The sequence below is a fragment of the Rutilus rutilus genome (assembly GCF_951802725.1).
Source record: "Rutilus rutilus genome assembly, chromosome: 1".
Lineage (NCBI taxonomy): Eukaryota > Metazoa > Chordata > Actinopteri > Cypriniformes > Leuciscidae > Rutilus > Rutilus rutilus.
In genome coordinates this window covers 23,941,509-23,961,833 of record NC_140209.1, presented here as the reverse complement: position 1 = coordinate 23,961,833, position 20,325 = coordinate 23,941,509, and the positions used below count along the sequence as shown (strand labels likewise).

At 38.2% G+C, this 20,325-nt stretch overlaps 2 protein-coding genes across 3 annotated transcripts in view; both read left to right on the top strand.

Moving 5' to 3' along the window:
* Positions 1-2,815, top strand: part of zc3h7ba (zinc finger CCCH-type containing 7Ba) — a 28,503-nt gene extending 25,688 nt beyond the window's left edge. The window contains exons 21-23 of one of the 2 annotated variants that reach the window (XM_084386891.1): positions 1,163-1,290; positions 1,368-1,537; positions 2,129-2,815. In XM_084386891.1, coding sequence (XP_084243017.1) covers positions 1,163-1,290; positions 1,368-1,537; positions 2,129-2,309 — 479 coding nt within the window. In that variant the 3' untranslated portion in view covers positions 2,310-2,815. Of the gene's footprint in view, positions 1-1,162; positions 1,291-1,364; positions 1,538-2,128 lie in introns of both variants that reach the window. The other variant, XM_084386890.1, reaches the window with a different exon arrangement.
* A 1,794-nt stretch (positions 2,816-4,609) lies between these two features.
* On the top strand, positions 4,610-12,877 carry trim35-3 (tripartite motif containing 35-3). The gene is made up of 6 exons (XM_084387054.1): positions 4,610-5,252; positions 5,394-5,489; positions 10,131-10,361; positions 10,443-10,465; positions 10,547-10,665; positions 11,038-12,877. Exons 1-6 carry the CDS (start codon positions 4,860-4,862, stop codon positions 11,562-11,564), a joined length of 1,389 nt encoding a protein of 462 aa, XP_084243180.1. The 5' UTR covers positions 4,610-4,859; the 3' UTR covers positions 11,565-12,877.
* Positions 12,878-20,325: the final 7,448 nt, after the last annotated feature.

Genomic DNA, 20,325 nt, shown 5'->3' with positions numbered 1-20,325 from the left:
ACTCTAGCGAGACGTTATCTGTGTATTCCCGGGACATCTGTGCCATCGGAGAGGGTGTTTTCTGCCGCGGATCTAACTGTCAACAGGTTAACCCCAGACTAACCCCACATCATGTAGACATGTTACTTTTTTAAAATAAAAATTAGACAAGGTGTGGAATGAGGTAGGCCTGCTGTTTTTATTTGACGAAAAAACGTAGTCTAACGGAAAAAAAAATTGCCGGTTTTTCAAAGCTTCAAACGGATTCAGTGTTTTCTTTTTGTCATCTTAATTTGTTAATTTTTTAAGTTAAAAAATATATTTAGTGTAGGCCTATTTTATGTTTCTTATTTGTATTATTTTATTCAGTTTTTCTCTGTTGTCACTGTCAAAAATGCTGCAGGTGCGTGAAAATTTGATGTGAATCCAGGATCTGTTGTTGATCTGTTCTGTATGCTGCTGTTTGCGCGTTAAAATAAATCCGTGAAATTTTTTTTTTTTTTTTTAACGGGTCACAGCTAACCTACGCGTCAATTTTATTTTTATTTAATGCCAATTCAATATTATAATCTTATCAGTTAACGGTTAATACTCGGATAACGAGCGGCGGTTGTTGGTCAGGAAAATTAACCGAAATGAGCATCCCTAAGTGTAAATGAATAGGCTTGGACTTGGTGCTGGAAACCCAAGGCACAGGACAATAGAGACACCAGAATAACAATATTCATGATTCTGAAGCTGAAAATACAGAATTATTGTAGATGAATATGTTTGCACTCTGTCACTGACTAGATTTATTTAAAATAATATAGGCCACTTTTTACTGGTTACGTAAGACATTTGGCATTATCAGGACCCACAAATATTCCCCCATTGCATTATTATACATTATATTCAACATTTATATACAGTAGTTTAATGTAGTACTGACACTAAAACTCTGAAAACGTGAATTTTTTCTCTGTCATTTTTATTTTTGGGTGAACTATCCACAATGCAGATTGTCACTATCCATGATACATATTGTTGAATTTTTGTATTGCGATAAATTGTGACATAATATATTGTTACACCCCTAGTGTTTACCGGTAAAGTCATTATGGCAACTTTATGCTGTGTGAAAGGGGTCAAATAGTCTGAATGAATGATTGGTTTAATTGAGTTCACATGCTCTCCGCTGCAGTCACAGACGTCCAGCAGGTGTTTGACGTCTGGCTGTCCAATCAGAACAGAGCGTCAGATGGCACCTCGCCGCCTCAGCCAATAGAAGAGAAGCAGATCACCATGCCGACGGACTTTGCAGAACTAATGGTATGTGTTTACTCTTGCCGTTCTCATGTTTACTGTCCTCCACGTGTGCTAATGGAGTGTGTTTGTTGGTGCAGCAGGACAGTTTCTACTGCCCTCTGTGTGGGAAACACAGTAACAGCGATCGGCAGTGGCAGCAGCACATCTCCTCAGAGAAACACAAGCTCAGGGTGTTTAGCGGAGAGGGAGAGGACGAGAGTCTGACCTGGTCCTATCGCTTCCCTGGACCCTGTTTCTCCATCTGTCCCAGGTACACCATCATCAGTCAGATTTGTTGAAGAGTTCCTCAGACTGGTCAGAGTAAACCAGCTCCCCTCATCTGTCATTAGTTTGAATAACCAAACTATTCAAAGTAACGACAGAATATTACTTTGAATATTCAATATTGATAGTGAATTAATATTAATTGTGACTCGGGGTACGTTTACACAACAACGATACGCTTAAAACGGAGATGCTTTTCCTTTAAGGTTTTCCACGTACAGACGACACCGTTGTCAAAACGATCCCCATTCACACGGATCTGCGAAAACGACTAAAAACGCTGTATTCTGCTGCCAGGCCAGTAGATGGCGATGAAACACTATAGACTGAACACGTAATACGCACGTGCATGATGTCATCGTCTTCAGACATTCGCGTTTTGACCGTTTTCACAAACTTGCACTTTGAAACCCATTTTCAAAACTTTCCGTTCCAAAACACCGTTGTCGTGTAAACGAACAGCCAAAACGCATAAAAAGTTTTATGTTTTTAGTTGAAAACGGTGTGTAAACACGTTTTTAACAGCTGTCATTAGCAGTGATCTTTGTGCTCATTGGCGGTGGTGTTTGATTGACAGGTTTGATGATGGTTGTGCTGATGGCATGAGTTGTGACTTCGCTCACAGCGATGAGGAGCTTCAGGAGTGGCACAAACGGAGGGATTTTCTGCGCTGGACGTTGGACAAAGCCAGAGCCGACAAGCTGATTTCTCCAGATGACAATAACTTTGGGATTTACAACTTCCTGCTTCAGAAATAAACAAACAAGCTTACAATTGTACTGTGTCTGAGAGTTTGATCAGCTGAGAGTCACTGCAGGTCCTGATGAGTGTTCCCATGTTTTAATGAACGGATCTCTTACTTCATGTTGCTTAAGTAGAGAATCTCTGCTGAGAAACAGCTGGATGCAGTTCAATACGTTAGTTTGACTCTGGAGTGAATCTGGATCTTTTGAACTGCTGTTGGTTATGTTCATTCTGTTCATACACTGAATAAACGTTTCATCTGTTAGACAGCGATCAGCGATCACTTTGTCTTTCAGCTGTTGATCTGCATGCAGGATTTGTCCAGGACTTCAATAAGACGAGCACAGAAGTGTTATTTTTGTAAGTTTGTTTTATTCTTACGTTAATTCACTGTTTACACAAGAAAATTAAGCGGTAAACATTTTGATCATTGTATTATGTTATGTTATAAACATTATTTTATGAATTATGTTGAATTGTTTTAGTGTCTGTTTTTATTTGAATAAATGAATGGAATGTATGTCTTCTCTTGTTCTCTTTTCTGAACCCAATAATTAATATTCGTAATTGATGTGAATCAAAGGAAATGGGTCTAGTTATTATTTATCGGAAATCTTGTCATGTGTTTCCAATATAGTTTAAAATGTATTATTCATGTGCAGGAAAAGTGAGTGTTACAAGCACAAGATTATTAAAAGTTAGTGATTATGATTTGTGAGGTAAAATTGTATTTACATTTTATAACCAAGGTCACATGGTTTATATGAAGGGTCATATTTCCAAGCACGTGGGTCTGAGCAGTCTAATATTGAGTGATTTTACATTGAATGACATCCAGCAAGTTTTCAAAATGTTGCTCTGAAAGGTTGAGAAGTACCAGATTCTATTACTCAAGGTAATTTTATACTTATGATTAATTTACTACATTTACTAATTAATTTACTACAAACAATAAGTAAATGCAAATGTTGTCATAGCTCTATTTCTTTGGAGATTATATTGATATGAATATACCTTAATTGCAAATGCCAGCACGGACAATTTGCATTAACAGATTTTAGTTAGTAAATGGTTGGTTACTATTCATAATATTTATACTTTGTGAATATTAGAGATGCTTTGAATGGGGAACGAGACAAAGTTGCAGCGTTAGCAGCGCGTGCACGTTCTGTTTACTACGCACGCACGCACGCGCCTGCCTGATTTTGCAAGTCACTTTCCAGCAGACACAAGGTAAGCCTATTTGATTGATCAATCCTGAGTCTGTTCACCGTTTTTGCCTACGTTGCGTTTAATCTCAATTTAGATGTGTACAGTTGTGTGCATTTGAAAGCATTCTAGTTTAATTACGCAGGCTAATTAAATAGGCTACCATGTTTGGTTGATTAGCGCACGAACAATCTCCAGTGAGGTGGCCTGAGGTAAAATCTTAGAGATAATGTATAGTTTTATTTATTAATAGTTTAATTTATTAATATTTTATTTATAAGTTGGCCACTGACCGCGACAAACTACAGAATAAATAGCCTACTTTAATATTTTCAAAACTTCAATTGTAGGTTAAAAAAAACATTTAAAGTAGATTGCCGTTTGCACTTGATCCATGACAGTTTTTAAAACAAAAACAAATTATCTGTAAATATTCGTATTTCTTCCTCACTGCTCCAGCGAATTGTAACGTTAGTAGTTTTGTAAATTTCGAATTTATGAAACTCAAATTGTAATCTTTTTCTCTTTTTTGAGGCTCCATATTGAATGACTTTGTATTGTTGGCGCTTCTCCTGTATTTCCTCCTTTAGACAAATCACTCTGTTGTATTCCTCACTTTGAATAAAAGTGTCTGAAATATGAAATAGAAGAAATATGTCAAATGTAAATTGATTTTCTGGTAATTACCTTCAATGTGACAGTAAATGTACTAGTGAATGAGGATTACACAGAACAGATGGAGAGACAGTACTGGTTTGGTGTCTCCTGTCTCCAAACACTTACAATCAGCGCATTAAACAGATGTGTGTTTATCACTGCAACATCAGCATGTGAAGGAATCATTGTGATAAAGATTTGTTTAGCTTTAAAAACACTTACCAACAAATAAATAGCAATAAATGAAACACACTTGCAAATAAAGTGCATTGAGTCTTTTTTATTATTATGTTGCTGATTCAATGTTTTCTAGCATTAATCTTTTGAGAGTTTGATGATTCAAGTTAATTTTGAACGCATTTTGTTCACATTAACCTAAAGAAATCCTGACACTGCCGTCTGACCTGCTAACAATGCAACCATAGATGATCAGAAACTCCACCCTCTTGCAACACTTACCAGGAAGAGAGTGCCTCATTATTTCTCTTTTCCTGTCACACTGACTCTCGTGTTTGACAACAACAAAAGAAGAAGAGAAGGAAAGACAAATCAGCGATCAGTGGAAAATGAGGGGAAATGCTTTAAAGGATTTTAAGACGTTTGTTTTGAGACAGCAGATCTTTGTGATTATTCATTTTTGAAACCATCATTCAGAAAGTGAAAGTAAAGTTCAGATTTCTGGAGCTCAAACGGTGAAAATGAATTCACCAGCTGAATATGATTATATCTGTCCTGTGTGTCGTGAAATCTTCAGCGCTCCTGTTATTTTATCATGTAGTCACAGTGTCTGTAAAGAGTGTCTTCAACAGTTCTGGAAGATCAAGAAAACTCAGGAGTGTCCTGTCTGCAGGAGAAGATCAAAATCTGATCCAACATGTAATCTTGCATTAAAGAACTTGTGTGAGGCGTTCCTGAAGGAGAAAAACGAGAGCCAGTCATCAGGGTCTGAGGAGCTCTGCAGTTTACACAGTGAGAAACTCAAACTCTTCTGCCTGGAGGACAAACAGCCTGCGTGTTTAGTGTGCTATACTTCACAGACACACGTCAGTCACACATTCAGACCCATCGGTGAAGTGGTTTCATCATATAAGGTAAGACAGATTCACATCTTAGGATAAAAACTTGTATCATAGAAGTTGTAGGCTATATCATAAACGATGTATGTCTCTGTACCATTTTCTTTAACATATTAAAGAATATCTTCTGTATTTTCACTTGTTTCACAATTCCAGGAGGAGCTCAATACAGCACTGAAGCCCTTACAAGAGAAACTGAAACACAAAGAAAACATTAAAGCAAAGTTTGAGAAAACAGTTCAACACATCAAGGTGAGGGTTTATTATTTTGACATTCACAAATTTGATGTGAAAATCTGAATTGGTTTGTCTGACATACTCAATTCGTATAAAGTGTATTAATGTAATCGTTTGCGTAAAACGAAGCCTCCGATTTCTGGGTACTTTTGCAGTGGGCTGGACTAACGTGCAAGTGGTTAGCGCTCACCTTTCGTTCTTTGTGCATTCAGTTAACCATTTTAGGCAAGCACAAACAACGTGATTAATATTCAATATGCTGTTGACAATATGCATCTACCTGAGGGAAGAATTGAGCAAAAATATGTCACCTTTGACAATTGTAAGATATCTCATGTAATTGAAAGGGATCATGACAAGGTTTTTTTTTTTTTTTTTTTTTTTTAATGTTCCTTGAGGTTCCCTTATAATGTTAATGTTTTTTACACACACAAAAAAAAATGCGGAAAATGATTATTTTCTATCTTCATTCTGACCCTCTGTCTGAAATAATACGTTTTTAAAGGTGCGGCTCCTTTAAGGCTTGTCAGTAAACGGCCACTGTTATGATTGGCTAGCTTCATTGCATATGAAACAGTACTAACGCCCACTTGCTATTGCACAAGTGTTTTGAAAACATAATCCATGTAAAATCATGTACTGACAAAAGCATTATAAAATCATTTACTTGCGGTTTGTGATGCTGCTGCCGTCAGACCCAATACAGTTGACTGCTTCATCGTTCAACAAAAGATTCTTTGCAAACTCTCCATTACACTGCCTCGTTTACAAAACAAAATGCTCCGAACAAACACATAGTCCTCCGACATGATCTGGGATGCAATTAGACTAAACCATCCACGCATTTCCGATGCTGGTATCCTTTTAAAATCTGTACAGAGATGCAAACAAACTGTTTAAACTGGACACTGTTTTTTTAATCACTCGTTCTTTCATTTGTTCTGCGTCAGTGATTAGAATTGTTTCTTTTGCTTTTGGCACAATGCTCACTCCCAATGTTAGCAAATGTCAGCCATTAAGCGCCTGAACATATGGTGACTGGGCCTATGGTGCAATGATGTTTAACTTTTTGTCAATGTCACAGATCACAAAAAAAATCAAGAAAAGCCTTTTTTGGAGTGAGATTAAATATATTATTTGCTAATCAGGAGGAAGTTTTAAGTTATGAAACATCTTGGTTACAAATGTAACCCTCGTTCCCTGAAGGAGGTTCCCTGAATATACTTTGAGTCTAACTAAAACGAGCCAATGAAAATTGACATGCGATAATTCCATCAACTGCGCTGCATCGCGGCACTTGCATATAATGAGCAGCAGATGCATTGCATCTTCAGGTTTTCACTGAGGAGCCGAGCCGGTGACCTGACTGCCACTGCGGTGCGCAGCAGACGTGGCGACGGGATGTGAGGTCTCCGTTCCCTCCTTCAGGGAACGAGGGTTACATACGTAACCGAGACATTCCCTTTCAGTCGGTTACTCTCTACGTCACGTCGGTGCCCAACAAATAGGAATCCTGCGGAATGCTGACCCCATCCAGCGCCCTGTGTAAACATCCTACTTACACAGAGAAGTCCATCACTGCTGTTTTGACACAGTGAGACCATTGGATAACACTGGGGAAGCGTGCCCTGGAAAAGGAATGCTGTGGAAGCCACATCCTTCCCCGAAGAAGTCATGTGGAGGTCTGTCTGTGCAGCTCCGAAACTACGTCAGATAAGCTGGACCACCTAGGTGTGGAGTCGCCACTATACTGGGAGCGCAGCTCATGATAGCTCGTCGGCTACACAGTTGAGCAACCCGGGGACATGATTGACCCAAAGCAACCTCAGATGCTTCTGACTCCAGAGGTGGAGATGGCGGGCGAGTTGCGACATGCGACGGGAGCGTAGACCACCTTGTCGGTTGATTTACGCCATGGTCACAGTGTTGTCTGTGCAGACAAGCAAATCTTTGCCCTGTAGTGGCCTTTTTAGACGGCTAAGAGCAAGATATACTACAAGCAACTTTAGGCAGTTGATGTACCAATGCAGGTGGGGACCCGTCCAAACCCCGGCAACTGCATGACCGTTGTACGGAGGCATCCTTGAAAACCACAGCATGCCTGGACACTTGTTCCAGGGGCACTCCCGCTGAAGAAATGAAGGGTCTGTTCACAGGCTTTGGGTTTGGTGGCATGCTGGTGTGATTGTCACCCGGTGGGTGCCGTGCTGCCACACCCATCTCAGGAGTGAAGCCAGTGCTGAAGCGGCCTCATATGGAGCAAGCTGAGCGGTGTCACAGCCGCTGCGGGTGCCATATGCCCTAGGAGCCTCTGAAAGAATTTCAGTGGGACCGCCGTCCTGCCCTTGAACATATTCAAGCAGTTCAGTACCAACCCGAGCACGGGGAGACAGGGACAGCCTGAAGGGTAGGACTTTGTACTGATATGCTCGACCCTTGAACGCAAAGCACAGAAACGGTCTGTGTCGAAGAAGAATCGAGACATGAATCGAGACAAAAAATTTGATTTTATCAATCAATAAATTCCACTAGAAACAAACCTTGTTGTATTATTTTAATTTAACACTGTGAAGCTGCTTTGATACAATCTGTATTGTGAAAAGTGCTATACAAATATACTTGACTTGACTTGACTTGACATGAAAGTACGCGTCCTTCAGGTCAATCACTGCAAATAAATCTCGGGGACGGACGCATTCGAAAATGCGTTTCTGCATCAGCATCTTGAATGGTAGCTTGTGATAGCTCTGATTCAAGACTTGCAGGTCCAAGATCGGCCGTAACCCACCACTTTTCTAGGATACAATGAATTAGGGGCTGTAAAACCCTGTGCTCATATCCGCTGAAGGGAGGGACCGGCTCTATCGCGTCCTTCGCTAGTAGGACTGTGATTTTCGCCCAGAGGAATGAATGGTGCAGTCTGCGACAAGCAGAAGATGGGTGGAAGCAGCAGCGGACCGCCGGGGCAGGATGTGTGAAATCGCCTTAGTGTGCTTCTGGGTGGCTGAGAACTGCTGGGCAAAGCTCTCAACCACATCGCCAAAGAGGGCGGTCTGGGACACGAGGGAATTAAGAAACTTGTACTTGTCGGTTTCCCTGATGTCGGCCAGACACAGCCAGAAATGGCGTTCCTGGACCACTAATGTGGACATCGCACGACCCAGAGGCTGTGCAGAACTTCTGGGTCATGGCCATCCTTGTTCAGTGCCTTTGCCTGATAGACCTGCAACAACGCCATGGCGTGTATGGCAAAGGCGGCTTCCCCACAGGCCTAGTAAGCCTTGCTGGTGAAATCCAATGAGTGCTTACAAGCCCGGGAAGGGAGACACGGATTCCACCACCAGGTGGGGAAATTGACATGTAACCCATCAAGGCCCTGCCATCAAGGGTGGTGAGGGCTACCAAGAAGGTTTCAGTCAGTTAAAGGTGCCGTCCACGATCTAGTGAGCTCCCCATGCACCTCCAGAAAGAAAGGTATTGGGGTGGGACGCTGAGAACTAGCGCAAGCCACCCTGAGAAACCAACCGTATAGCCTTGAGCGCTGGGGACACAGTGGTCGGTTCCACTCGAGCCCGACCCTCTCAGTGACCTGAGAGAGCATGGCCATCATCTCTGGATCTGACTCGAGCAATGCTACAGTTCCCGAAGGAGGCAACAAAGCCAAATCGTCTGGCTCACCCTCCGATGCAGTGATCGACATCGGAGCCCCAAAGGATATGGCTAGTACAGTGCCTTGAGATGGTCCAGTGCGTTCCTGTGGCAGCTCTACTGGCTGCGGAACGCATGAGGAGTGAGGGTTCAAATCACCCCCGCTACTGCCTGAAGTAACCTTCTGGGGAGGATTAGATCGAGGCAGAGGCACGGGACCCACCTCTTTGGAGGTATTGGAGTCTCGACTGCAACTCTGTGATGGTCATCTTCCCACAATGAGTGCATGACTCATCCATGAACGCTATCTCAGCGTGTTTGAAGTCCAGACACGTGACACAGCTATCGAGACCATCCCTCAGCGCCAGGTTACGAACGAATCCAGAAATACACAGGTTAAATGTCATCTTCAAAAAGACTCAAGTTGTTCAGTTTAAACACCGCTTTGTAGAGAGCAGACATGAAAACCACTCGGCTCCGAATCGAAAAGTTTAAGATGCAATGCACCTGCTGCTCATTATATGCGGGTGCCGCGATGCAGCGCAGCTGATGCAATTATCGCATGCCAATGTGCATTGACTAGTTTTAGTTACACTCGAAGTAGAGTAGAATCTCTAGCGAGATTCCTATTCGTCAGTCACCGAAGTGACGTAGAGAGAGACCGACTGAAAGGGAACTTGCAGTTAATGGGAAATTTGATTTCTCATGTCATGACCCCTTTAAGGTTGTTAAATAGATTAAACTTTTTTTTTTTTACATTTAGTTACTTAGCAATATTTTAATCTCTAACCTCATTTATGTTCATCTTTTTTTCCTTTTTTATGAATCTTTTTAAAAAGCTTTTTAACACTTGTTTTGTGATGAGAGGCTGGTGAGAATTATGTGTATTTGCAGAGTAAAGGGAAAGAACATCTATTACTACAATACTAGTACTTCAGAAAGTTAAAGTTGTTTTTAACTAACCCACATTTCCCTTTGAGATTGAAGTGAATGTGATTTTGATTTCAGTCTCAAGCTGAGCACACAGAGCGTCTGATTAAACAGCAGTTTGAGAAGCTTCATCTGTTTCTCAGAGATGAAGAAGAAGCTACAATCACTGCACTGAGGGAGGAAGAGGAGCAGAAGAAGCAGATGATGAAGGAGAAGCTGGAGGAGATGGATAGACACATCTCAGATCTTTCATACACAATCAAAGACATGGAGGACATGATGAAAGCCAGTGACGTCTGCTTTCTGAAGGTCTGATTTCACATCATTGATTGATTGATTGATTGATGGTTGATTGAGTTCTTGATGATAAATTGTGTGTTTTTTCTGCAGAAGTTTTCAGTCTCAATGAAAAGGTGAGTGATCTGCTGATGCCTCTGGTCTCTCTGGTTCTGATCCAAAGCCAGTGTAGTTCTGACTCCTGAATGTTCTTCCAGAGTCCAGATCTCACAGCTGGATCCACAGATGGCTTCTGGAGCTTTGATTCATGTGTCTCGATACTTGGGCAACCTGCCGTTCAGAGTCTGGAAGAAGATGCAGGACATCGTCCAAAACAGTGAGTCTGCAAAAGATCTGTGCAGTTACACACACACTGGAAATCACACATGGGTGAAGATTGTCTGATTTTAGCGTTATAGATTAGCTACTACACCAACAAGAGATGAACATGATATTTACAGTTACATTAATACAAAGGATCTTTAGAGTTCAGTTGTTTTGTCAGTATCAGTTTCTGTTGACATGAAATGCAAATCTGAAGTTTCTCAAGCACGTTTACTATAACAACACTGACAGTGATCAGAGGAAAATGTCTGATGTGTTTGATCAATAGGATGATTTTCATGATTCCTAATAATCTGTGTAGGGTTCACTCGTGATCATTATATGAACATCAGAATAAAAGCATCTGTTGATTGTGTCTCATCAGCTCCTGTGATTCTGGATCCAAACTCGGCTCAGTCACATCTAGTCCTGTCTGATGATCTGACCAGTGTGAGATGGAGCTTGAACAGTCAACCACTTCCTGATAATCCAGAGAGATTTGATGAGTATTCGTGTGTTCTGGGTTCAGAGGGTTTTAACGCAGGAACACACTGCTGGGATGTGGAGGTCAAAGAGAGTTTGTACTGGAGTCTTGGAGTAACTACAGCATCAAACCAGAGAAAGGGAGGTGTTTTCTTTAACTCTGGTGTCTGGTGGGTGCAGTACGGACTGGATGAGCGGTTTGGTTTTCCTGTGAAAGAGAAGCTTGAGAGAGTGAGAGTTCACCTGGACTATGACAGAGGAACGGTGTCATTCTCTGATCCTGTAACTAACACTAAGTTACACACATTCACAACCATCTTCTCTGACACTGTCTTTCCATTCTTCTGGTGTCATGATTTGAAAATTTTACCAGTTACATTCCATCTGATAGAAGAGTTGCATCTGATAGAAGAGTTGGATCAGTTGTGAAATGCCTCCTGGGGGTCAGAGGCCCAAGCTGCCTCTGAGAAGTCTGGTCTCCTAAAGACCATTTAAAACTTGTATTCTCCTTTTGATGTTGACCAGAAAGTTTGGTGACATATTCCTCAAACATCAAAGAGACTCCATTGGGGTAGAGCTGATACCTTCCCCACAGGAGAAACTCCAGATACTAGTGAGGTCCGATTCTTGAACAAATCGTTCTTTGAGTTGATCTGCAGTGAGGAATTGGTCGAGCTGGGTCTCAAAATCTAAATTAATCGGACTTTAGTTTGTCGGTTGACGCCAATGAAGAGTTAGAAGCAACTGCACCAGTTACTGAACCAAAGAATAAGAGAAAGAAAGTCATGTCCGAAAAAAACCCAGTGGAGCCAGTTCAACTGTTTTCCAATGATTACAGAGGACTTGCTGTCTATTGTGACTAGTGTTAGTGTCAAAAGTATTGTACTGAGTCTGTACTGAGATTTTAAAAATGTACCTGTCCTAGGTCAGTTTGGTACCTGCTGATAGGCGGCTGTTTTTAAACACGCCCGAGGATTCAGTGTTTGTGTGACTGCTCTGGGAAAAGCATTCAGTGTTTCTATTTACAATGTGTTTTTTGAAGCATTGTAGCTAATCATGTCTATTGAGCATGTGAATGCAGTGGCCAATCAGACATGTTAGTCAGAATCCGCTCAAAATGCCAGAGTTTATGTGTTTTACACACTCATCAATCCTTTAATTATAAACACAATGTAAGAGATTCATTGTGCAGTGTGGACAGTGTCATTTGGTTATAACGGGAGTTTTTGCAAGAGTGCAGATCTCTGATTGACAGCTTCAGTGATTATAATGGGAATGATCTTTGCTCGCTTTCTGTATAACCCATTTGCTATTTGAATAAAAGTTGTATTTTTCATGCTGCTAATTACACATTACACTGTTATTTACCGTATTCAAGTGTAGGATTGAATCCGAAACTGCATAGTGATAACTATAGCAATGGGCAGAAAAAAATATATTGATTACTGAATATTTTGACTGAATGTCAAAACAGACTTTGAGTCTTGGAGTGTGAATACAGAATTACAGACTTGCCATTTGTTTTGTTTAATCTTTGTTGTTTTATGTTTCTTTTTTTTTTCTTTTTATTTGACCTTTTTAAAGAAATGTTTACATATAATTAAAAACGTGCTGTTTTAATGTATTATTTACATGTAATTATTATTACCATTAATAATTACCCCATTTATTTAATATTTTTATTTTATTTTAGAATAGTTAAAATAGTTAAATCGTTCCAATAGGTTTTGCTTTGGTACCGAAAATGGTACCAAAAATCATGAAATTTTACTGGTGTTGGTACAGACTACTGAAATTTTGGTATTGAATTAAACATTTATAAACCCAAAGATCTTTGGTTCTGTGCTATCTTTGAATTATTGAAAAATATTTGCAGAAGAAGGTCTCGAGACTTAGAGACAATTGTGATTATATTTCTTCATGAGACTCGTTAATTGTTTTTCAATTTATCAGTTTATCAACAATGTACCAGCCAGTGTACCTGCCACAAGCCTGAGAATTAACTTATTGGAAATGAACGAGTTCTACACTAGTGGCTCTTACGAGTTACTAGACCAGTTACTGAACCAAAGAACCAGTTCTAAATGAAAGAATCAAACCGACAGGCAGAGTCGAAAGTCAGCGTTTCAGTAATGTCCGACTTAAAAAAGAGTGAGTTGCTGATAGTATGCATATGCGTGTTTACCACCAAAGGACTTGAACAAGCCTAATGTGAAATGTACATTTACATTTAATCATTTAGAGACGCTTTTATCCACAGTTACTTACAAATGCATCCTTACGACTTACAATCAAATCAGCGTCATTAAACTTGATTATGTTACATGATGTCAATGTAGCAATCAGTCATAATTGTTTTGTGACAAAACATTTGTGAAAAATTTTCATATTACTCTGTCAATTTCACTATAAAAGAATATAAAGTGGCTAAAATTGAATCTAAAATAACAAAAATAAGATTGATGAGAGTGCAAAATCAAAAAATGAAGGAACTCTCTCACTGGCAGCTATAGCTATAGTTCGAAACAGGGCATAGTTCTCATGAAAAATGCAAAATAGATCAAACAATACTGAAAATACTGTTTAAAATGTAAACTACTTTTGTGTATGTTGAACTGTTGTATAAAATCAATTCACATTTGCAAGTATGTGATTATTCAGGAAAAAAATGCATTATTGCTCATAAAGCATTGTTCATACATTATCAACATTAAAACACTCACACAGGGCATGATTCTTTATTGAAGAGAGTTTGAGTCTTATATTTTTTTATTCATTTAGCTGACGCTTTTATCCAAAGCGACTTATGACTTATAGTAGATATATACACAGTCTGTTTATATTTGTTCTCCATGCTAGTAAGAGCTAAATCTCCACTTTTATAGGTTCATTGTTGAGAACGGCAGTAATGTACTGTGATTTGTTAAGGCAAGACACCCTAGGTGAATAGAGTAAAAAATTAAATAAAAACTAAAAACTAATAGATATCACCAAACTTCACCAGTTGATTGATTACATTAATAATTGCAAACAATTTTTTTATTACAAGTTTTCTATGTTATGTTTGAATTTGCAAATGAGACATCTAATTAAATATACACTAATTTTATATATTTCAAGACCTAAAGTCAAGTTCAAAATTCTTGTTTCATTTTTTGGTATATTAGAGTCAAAGGTTTTTTGGATATCTCTATATCACTTCACAAATCAGAAAATACTGTCAACAGCCAAAAATAAATACATTTTCATAAAAAATAAAATAATAAAAAAGGAATAAAATATTGTATAAAATTAGAAAAATTATATATGAACAAACCCCTCCGTAAAAACCTTTAGAATATAGATAAGAATAAAAGCGTAAAGTTTGGTGTATGTGTAACTGAAGTGGAGATTTCTGGCTCAATGTAGGAGGAAAAAACAGTAGGGGTTCAGCGAAAAATCGGCAGCTGGCAGCAGGAAGTAGCTGCCATTGGCAGCTGACGTCAGCTGCCGCTAATAACCGGAAGTCGGAGGTGGATGCCGCTTTTAGCAAGGCAAATAAATTATTATATCAATGTATATATATCATTTTAGTACTTATTTAAATAAAATACTTACATTTGTAATTATTTTGTAATTGATTTAAAAAGGTTTATCAAATATAAATTAAGTAACGAAGATCATAGACACAGTACAAAAAACAAACATACTTGAAATTATGAATTTGAACGTGTATAAATGTGTACATGTTTGTCAAATAATGAAATATATACATAAATGAATGCCTATATAATATTGTATTTTTATTAAACGTACAAAAACATTCATTAAACAAATAATGAATGTCCTGTCTAAAAAATAAATAATAATAATAATTCTCAATGACCCAAAAAACATATTTTGCTATCATTTAAGTTCAGTTTTACATCTGTAGTATTTCCATACATTCTTGTCTTTGTTGTATAAAACAGCTATAACTTTAAAAACAGGCTTGATATTTGTTGTTCTGAAATCAGAATGAACAACAATTCTGAACTAGATGTTACAGTTCATAGAAAAACTAAGTTTCTAGTGTTAGGGAATAACAGCTTAAAGACCCAGGACCAGATATGATGAAAGAAGACCAGGAGTCGTGAGGTTCAATCAAATAAGTACAAATTTACTGAAGAATAGTTTCATCGGTAGAGCCAGGCATCAAATTCTCACGGGGGTCGCAGGCCAGAGACTCTACTGTACACACAATCTCACACCAGTTATACCATTTCTGAAGGCATGATTGACATCAGTACATACATGTTGGCTACTTCTCATTGGCAAAAGAACAAAGTTAAAATAATTCTACACTTATGTACAGATAGGAGGGTAAGTCGACATTGTCATCCGAGTCCAAGATGGTCCGGTGATGACCTTGGAGGTCGTAGAAAGGCGTCTTGGGGTCAGCTGTTGCATATTACAAGACCTGTACAGAGCATTCAACACACACAAAAGCACAAGGGAATCGCAGTTCCTACAAAAGTAGTACAGATAATGTTCACTTTAAAGAAATACACATAAAAGTACAATTCTGTGAATCAGATCACATAGTGTTTGACCCCTGAAACCTTAGTAAGAAAGACAGATGTTAGAAAAAGAGACAAGTTAGAAAGAAAGAAAGAAACTTTAGAGTAATGTTGCTGTCAGAGCATAAACAATATCTGCAATATGAATAAGTTAGACGATCAAAGTTCAAAGCAAAGGGAGACTTTTTTTTTTTTTTTACAGAAATCACACACACACACACACACACACACACACACACGCACACACACACACACACACACCTGAAAAACAAAATTAATTGGGATCAGCCTGATGTCTTTTGATGACAATTATGGATGTTGGGTTATCCGTAAAATAAAAGTTATGGGGAAACAAAACCACTGTAATAACTTACCATTAGCATGAATTAGGGCTGGGCGATTTAAATCGCGATATTGATATGCGCAGCTCGTCAGTAAAGCCGGTTCCTTGATTAGTAGTAAATCACCATCACCTGCTTTCAGATGGAGCGGCATTTAGGGCTGAGGAGATAATTAAGTGATTAATTTAGTGATGATTGAGCATTATTGAAGACACCTGATGTTAACAAGCAGAATCACTGAAGGAGAAAATCACAAATTGTAAGTTACCATTAAGGTGATGGGTGTTTGCTTTAGTTGGGCTCTAGACCATTATATGTTTACTTTAATATTTACTGTTGTTTGTCTGCTGTTATTGATTTATAACAGTTAAATGAACAAAGTAAAATGTTATCTTATAGTGTTGGTTATGTTTTGACATAGTCATACTGTGATCTGAAAAATGAAACATATTAAGATAGTTTGATTTAACTTGTTAGCAGTAGTTTTGTGATTCTTCAGCCTATGATTATCAGGACTTTACTTATAATTCAAAATATTTAATAAACATTGATCTGATCAAAAAGATGTTCAGACATATTCATTTAAAACACAAACATCAATAATCAGTCTGTGAATCTCAACAATGGTGACAATAATAAAGCATGTTGCAGTGGCTGCCACCAATCACAACTCATTAATGGCTCCCATCATGCATTGCGGTATGAATAAATTATGATCTGAATTGTCTATGTAATTTACTTTTCCTCATTGAATATTCTGCTCCTCACCATTGTTGAGATGCATAGACTGAATCTTGACATCTGTGTGTGCCTAAAAGAATGATTTTTCTTTTAAAAACTTTTAAGAAATCCTTTATATTATATCAAAAATTCTGGCCATTTATTTAGATTCACAGTTATGCATTAACCAACAACATAAATCGAATTCAGTAAGAAGGATCTTAATGAGCAGTGATCAAGTTCAAATGATGATTGTCATAATATATCCAACACAGATCACTTTTTATTCTTTGTTCAACTGGCAGTTTTAACTCAGATACAACCGTCAAACAAAATCTAAAGTAGCGAACACTTAAAAGGCTCAGAGACCAACTAAAGCAACTACCCATCACAATAATGGTAACTTACAATTTGCGATTTTCTCCTTCAGTGATTCTACTTGTTAACATCAGGTGTCTTCAATAATGCTCAATCATCACTAAATTAATCACTTAGTTATCTCATTAACGTAAACACTCTTGAGTGTGGACTCATACACTACCAGGGGTGTTAATTTAACACTGGAGGTTTTGCTGTGTACAAAGAGCCGTAGTTAACTGACAAGCGGAGCCATATCGCATTAAATATCGCTGGCGATACGTCCGCGATATTAATGCGATATGGCTCAGCTTGTCAGTTAACTACGGCTCTTTGTAGTAAATGCCGCTCCATCTGAAAGCAGGTGATGGCGATTTACTACTAATCAAGGAACCGGCTTTACTGACGAGATGCGCATAACATATCGCGATTTAAATCGCCCAGCCCTATATATATATATATATATATATATATATATATATATATATATATATATATATATATATATATATATATATATATATGATTCATGTGCTAAATTGTGATATCTCTGTGTTTCTAAAAGAAAGTGTAGCTCTGTTTTTTTGGTTTATGCATGATGTGTTAAAAAAAGAGTCATTGTAATGTATTGCTGTGGTTTCACAGTGATGCTAATGTAACACTTTTGATTGAGGATTAAACTTTGAATGAGTAAGAATGAATTCCTTAGCTTAGTGCAAGACCAGGCAATACAATGATTTTTGTCATCATAATCATTATATCCGCAATCATTCATAAACTCTGTGTGTGCACAAGTGTGACTTGTAAAAACACAGCTCAAGCAGCAAAATAAAAACTTATGTTTTAGCATCAGCATCCCAACTAAAGCAAGCACTGATCTCTATAATGGTAACTTCAAATCAAACATTTTCAATTAAACATCTCAACAACAACTTCTGTAGATGTATGACAGAAATAAAGTCATACTGGTTAATAATAAGTGTAAAAATGTGTAATGGCTGGAAGTCAGTTGTAGTTCTTGTGTTTCTCTATTTTCTGTTCTAACAGCAGGTGTTCATCACTAATGCTCAACAATCACTTACAGTACATATTCTCTTAATTATCTCACTGCAGGGCCGGATTAACAATTTCCTGTGCCCTGGGCAACAAGACTCAAGGCCCCCCGTAGTTAGGGGGGTTCGGGGGCATGCTCCCCCGAGAAAATTTGGATTTCTCTGACCTACATATGTGCAATTTAGGACTTTTGAAGGCCAAAAAATTATAAGAAATAGGCTAGCTTTAAAACCTTGTCATTAGATTATTTGTCTGCTCTCTCCTCATCTTCATATTTCTTATTCTCTCAGTATTCTTATACTGGCCTATTTCTACCTCTCCTAAAGCTGAACTTTGACTGATAGTCTTTTCATTTTCGTCTGTGTCAGTGAAGAAAATAAACATTGGCTCAACTGATATTTATACGTTTTATGAATGATTTTCTTAGACATGTTAATTTACTCAAGGCTACCAGGAAAGCTATAGCTGTAAAGTCAGTATTGACATTAATACTGACTTTTATACAAAAAATTTATTAATACTGACATTAATACATTTGGGATTTGAAAACGTCTGTTTTTAAATGTTAAAAGTCATTTTAAATAATACAAATTATAGACTACGTTTAACGCAGTTGGTGGAATTGGCAGACGTTCCCTTAAGCATCGTGCGCTGTGGAAACGCGTCAAAGCTTTCTCAGGTATAATTATGCAGCATTAATGCACGAATGATTTTGAACGAATATTTCATCATGTCGATAAACAATGGTCACATAATGTTAAAACTAATCTTGCTATTGATATCTTTGTTAGACTACCGACCCTATAGAACAAATGTCCTGCTAATATCGAACCTGAAACGAACTTTACCGCGCTCAACCAGCGGGAGTGCATTTCACGAATTAGTAATCGCTGGCGTTCAGCGGGGAGGGAGGAAAGTCGCGTGAACCCGCGTAGATGCACTTTATGCAGTGAAGAAGATCGTAAAGAGTTTGATAACTTTATTAAATTTCTGTGTATTTCCTACCTGTCAGGGCCCCCTAGATGTCATGGGCCCCTGGGCAAGTGCCCAGTTGCCCTAATGGTTAATCTGGCCCTGTCTCACTGCAACACTGCGTCAGTGTTACTTTTTACTCTTTGTAGAGTGGATTTCCCTGTGGGGTTGAAAGGGTTAACAGTGTAAGATAAAAAGACACACAATCAAAATGTTTTTTTTTAACAGTAATAAACTAAGTTATAAACAGAGGTGGAGATTCCAGGGGTCAGAAAGTAAAAGTCCTGCCATATGTTTATTCCACCCATGAACTCACACAGCAAAAACTCCAGTGTTAAATTAACTCTCCTGGGAGTTTATTTGGCTCCAGACTCAAGAGTGTTAAAGTTAATGAGCTAATTAAGTGATTGATTGAGTGATGATTGACCATTATTCAATCTAACTAACAGACTTTTGTTATAAGAACGTTCTCCAGCCTTCTCTGGATCCTTTTGCAGAATTACCTCTGACCAGTTTGCATTTCTGACATCATCTTCATATTGTAAATGATTGAATCTTCTAAATGACCTTTTCATTATTACTTTTTGACCAGATTTAGGAACTTTTGTTTTCCTTACAATTGCAATAAGATTGTGGTCACTAAAACCAACTGGCACTGATAAGCAATTTGAGCAAACTTGTAGTCCATTTATAAACATGTGGTTGATACAGGAAGCTAATCGAGTGCCATCCCTTTTTATACATATTCTAGTCGGTTTATTAATTACCTGATAATCCACATGCTGTTGCTGTGCTCATTAATTTGATTTTCCTAGGACAGTCAGAAGAATTCCAATCTATGTTGAAGTTAAGTAAGTTTCCAGATTCATACTGCTAGCATGATCTAACATATCACATATTTTGTCCAAATATTCACTATTAGCATTTGGAGGTCTGTAACAGCACCCTATGAGTAGGGCTTTAGATGTTTTAACCAAAGGTATGTGCGTTTGAATATATGTGCGCAGGTTTAGAATTCCCTACAAACCAAGCCTAAACAAAGTACTGGTGTTTCCTTATAGTTTTGATTCAGAATTTTATTTTATTTTATTTTATTTTATTTTATTTTATTTTATTTTATCAATTCGGGGTAGATACGCGAATTGAGTTTTCCCGACGACGCTTTATTTGGTTGCAGTATATCTGTTAAATCACTTAATTTATTTCTGA

Coding starts and splice junctions, on each gene's coding strand:
- trim35-3 (XM_084387054.1), top strand. CDS start 4,860: ATGAATTCACCAGCTGAATATGATTATATCTGTCCTGTGTGTCGTGAA. Junction 5,490..10,130: donor AAACAGTTCAACACATCAAG/GTGAGGGTTTAT, acceptor TTTTGATTTCAG/TCTCAAGCTGAGCACACAGA. Junction 10,666..11,037: donor GCAGGACATCGTCCAAAACA/GTGAGTCTGCAA, acceptor GTGTCTCATCAG/CTCCTGTGATTCTGGATCCA.